At 42.6% G+C, this 3,961-nt stretch overlaps 1 protein-coding gene across 1 annotated transcript in view; it reads right to left on the bottom strand.

Annotated features, from left to right (window-relative positions):
* The window catches only part of ppm1la (protein phosphatase, Mg2+/Mn2+ dependent, 1La), a 7,683-nt gene extending 4,584 nt beyond the window's left edge, over positions 1–3,099 (bottom strand). Inside the window, exon 1 of the mRNA XM_035670116.1 lies at positions 2,130–3,099. Within this exon, the coding sequence (XP_035526009.1) occupies positions 2,130–2,528 (399 nt within the window). The 5' untranslated portion in view covers positions 2,529–3,099. The remainder of the gene's footprint in view (positions 1–2,129) is intronic.
* Between the last annotated feature and the right edge of the window lie 862 nt (positions 3,100–3,961).

A 3,961-nucleotide genomic window follows, 5' to 3' on the forward strand; every position in this document is an offset into this window, starting at 1 on the left:
TGTGTGTGTTTGTGTGTTGACAGTAATGCCAAACTGCATAAAAATGCACTAGCAAATAAATGTCCAAGGATATCCACACATGTGGTAATTTTTACCAACATCATTTAGCATTGAGGGGTGCCAGAAGGCAAACACAGCTTTCTCAAAATGACCCTCAACAGCGGTTTTGTAGATTAGAAACTGTGATTATGGGTTTTGTGTTGCCATAGCTCAGGACGAGGTCCGTGTATTGATGCTGGTGAATGAATACGATCGATGTCAGAGTAAACCTTTCTCTTTGAGTCGCACCCTTTTTGACTGTGAGTAAGATAAGATAAAAGGATGGTAATAAAGCATAAAGGAAATTTATGAGTGGGGCAAACACATACAGTATGATCACACATATGCACTGAGATGCACATTTACCTAAAGAAAGAGAGGAAAAGGAGCAAAACTCGCAAGAGAGAAAAAGTGAGAGTAAGGGAGGAGATGTCATGATAGACAGGAAGGATAAATATTTGTTCAGGGGACAGGAATAGACATACCGATCCAGATGGGTAAACACCCTCTGCTCTCTGTATGTTGTCTCCCTCTCTATGATTTAACACAACCCAACGGTAACTCTTTTAACTAATCTTTTAAAAAAGAGAACAAGCAGTTCCCTTCGTCATTCCTGTGCGGGAGGGAGGAATGTTCTGGTGTGACTTTATAGAAAATTATTTGTGACGGCATCACCGGGCACAAACTGATTTCCTTTTCATTCTGAGGCCACAGTTACATTACTTGTTTATGTAACCATTAGAGTGTAGTTGGAACTTTATAAGTTTGCTTAACCATTAATCTTTTAGTTATATATAACACTAGGTACACAGAGCTTATAAGGTGCTTTTTCATAATGCTTAAAATGGGTTCTTGGATTTATATACTTACTAAAATAATTATTCAAACTAGACCTGGAATAATTATAAAACAACTTTCAGCTCTTAACTTAAGACTCATTAATCTCCTGTAGTCAAAATAAACCTAATTAAACGGAAGTAATTTTTAAGCAAAAATGCCAAAACTTTCCAGCTTCCAGCCTCTCAAATGTGAATATCCACAGTTTTTTTAAATCGTCAAACTGAATATATTTGGGTTTCAGATTACAATTTGAAGACCTCACCTGGGCTCTTTATAGACCAAACAATTGATAGGTTAATTGAGATGATAATTGGCAATACAGCCAGAGCTTAGTGTAACTATCATTCTGTTATAAGCCTCACAATTATGACTAAAACCTCAACTCTATTTCCCCTCATAACAACGATGACGGACCAAGTAGCCCTACAAGTTCACTGATAACTGCAGCACTCAGCGAGTAAAACGCTAACATCTTTATGTTTCTCACACTTCAGGGGCTCTCGTTTGAGTCACCAGAGATCTGCTGGCAGTCTGTTCATCTGTTTGTGTTATATTAATGAAGAAATAACAATACATGGTGTGAAAGAGGAAGATTGGGCTCTAAATCAGAAACCAGTATCATTCAGTGAAATACACGGGAACCTCTGGGGGACAGTGGTGGTGTGACAGATGGGGTCCAGGACACGTGGTCTGAAAGCAGCCATGAGAAACCACTGACCCTTGACAACACAGGGAGTGGGGGAAAGATAGACAAAACCCACACACACACGGCCCATGCACACACACACAAGTGCTTTGTGATGAAACCCAAGTTAACTCCCTGATTGGCAGGGGGGGTGGAGGGGGGTTTGGCACAAAAGAAGACAATAATGGAGAGGGAAGGGGTGGTGGGGGGTATTGTTCTGTTTGAAAATGGGGTGAGTATGAAGTGAGAAACACCAGTGGTGCATGTCTGTGTCCCAGAACAAATACTTGTGTTCCCATAGAAACCTGGCATCTCTGTGGTGCTAACAGAGTTTATAGTCACCTATTGTTATTTTCTATCTCTTAAAATATTAATTGAATGTCCCTCCCTAGAATATGTTCATATCATTCTCATAATAACTTATTGTCTGTCTCTGTATCTGCTTCCAAATGATGTTAACTCGTGTGCTGCAGCAAGTCTTTGGCTCTGGATGAGTCCAGACAGACGCATTCTGATGAAAAAAAAAAAAAAACCTGGCCCGAGAAACCTCTCCCTCTCATCCTACCTCTCCACCGTGACCGTCAAATATCCCGAATATGGACGGATGGCTCTTGTTGGTGATGTCGGTGAGCACCTCGAACCGGTCCTCCATGTGGTCTCGCCTCCCCTGTATGGAGTACACAGCTACGTTGTTATTCTTGAACTCCCAGGTCTTGGAGAACTCTGCGTCCAGGACACTGAGGCCTCCCAGCCGGTCATTCTGCATCATCTCCGCCACTTTCCCCTTCACCATCTTCACGGCATCCCGACTGGACTTGACGATGGTTTTCACCTCGTCAGTGTGAAAGAAATAACTCCACAGCGCCAGGCTTATGCACAACAGAAACAATGTCTCAGGCCTGAGGAGAAAATAGCGCATGATCCGACCCAGAAGAGACAAGAGCGTCATTGTGTCTCCTATCATCACACGCAACCAAGCTGCAGTCTATCTCTCCCCCCTTTTGCTCAATTCACTCCATCCGCTCAGCGGAACTATAAGGAAATCGATTCACTACCACGATGGCTGCCAGAGACTGAATTTCAACATTTAAAGTGTTCAGCGGAGGCCTGTCTTCTCTACTCTGACCGCATTTACGCGCAGTGCGCCGCTGGCTGCCAGACACCGGGCCGAGAGACGCAGGACAAAAGCGGACAAGCCACCCTCATTGACTCGGTCCGATGTCTTGGTCCTATCCTCGGCTCTCTGAACAGCTGCAAGAGGATTCTCTGAGTTGAGCCGATCTCTCACAGCCCATTGTTGGATGGCGGATTTTTTGGGTTAGACCCACCCCGGGGAGAGACATGGGAGTCACCGGAGGAGGGCGAGAGTCGAAGATATGACTTAGAGGTGTCCTCCTTTTTCCTGCCGCTGACCCCGTTTCTTCTCTAGGATATATGTGTCTATTCAGTCTGTGCATCAACATTACATTCTTCACACACACACACCTCCATGCTCGAGCTGTGTCAAACCACCATGGGACAGTGAGAACGAGACCGGAATTTAGTTGCGGTTGTTTTAATAAAGCGAAACAGTGCAGGGGTCTGTACGGAGGTGCACAATGGGTGTTGTCAATGTCAGAGATTTATTTTGAAACCCCTTAGCGGAAGTGAATTATGATAGTGGCTGGCTTGACAGTGGCTCGTTTATTAAATATAGCCGCTGCTGACATGAGTGCGCAGCTGCAGACTCATACGATGGACAGGCAAAACACTGTGACCAGCACTGTCTGCGGAATCAAATGATGATGTCATCTAGTAAAATATGACACATCACACTGGTTTGAAATCTAGATACAGTTACATTTTATATTATCTCCCATTCATCGTGGAACATTTTATGGTCCTACTGACTTTTTATGAGCGGCTGGACATTAATCAATATAACAGAGAAGATATTGAAAAGATAAACTAGACCTAGAGTCACATCCATACTTGCAGACACACACACATACAAGTTGCCCCCATACGTATGCAGCAACATTTAAATTCAAATAAAATGGCATGACACAATAATAGCTAATTATGGGTCATATTACAGGTTATTATTGCCCAATAACTAATGAGAGACTAGGCCTTTGTTATGTTGGTTTCAACAGTCCTTACATTGACCAAACACTGCCCCCTGGTGGCTCTATGGAGTATATCACATCTTTAACAGTCCTGCACTCACTTGCAGTCAGCTCGTGTGTTTATTTATTCAGGAAGTTTTATTGAGACACAGATACACAAAATTAAAACAGTCCCAAATAGTATTCATCAGAATCAGAAATACTTTAATAATCCCAGGGGGGAATTTTTTTGTTACAAACTCCAGATATACAAACAACATATATTAAGAACAAATATATAAATATATAT

Source organism: Morone saxatilis, unplaced genomic scaffold (genome assembly GCF_004916995.1).
Source record: "Morone saxatilis isolate NCDOM2014 unplaced genomic scaffold, NCSU_SB_2.0 Contig23, whole genome shotgun sequence".
NCBI lineage: Eukaryota > Metazoa > Chordata > Actinopteri > Moronidae > Morone > Morone saxatilis.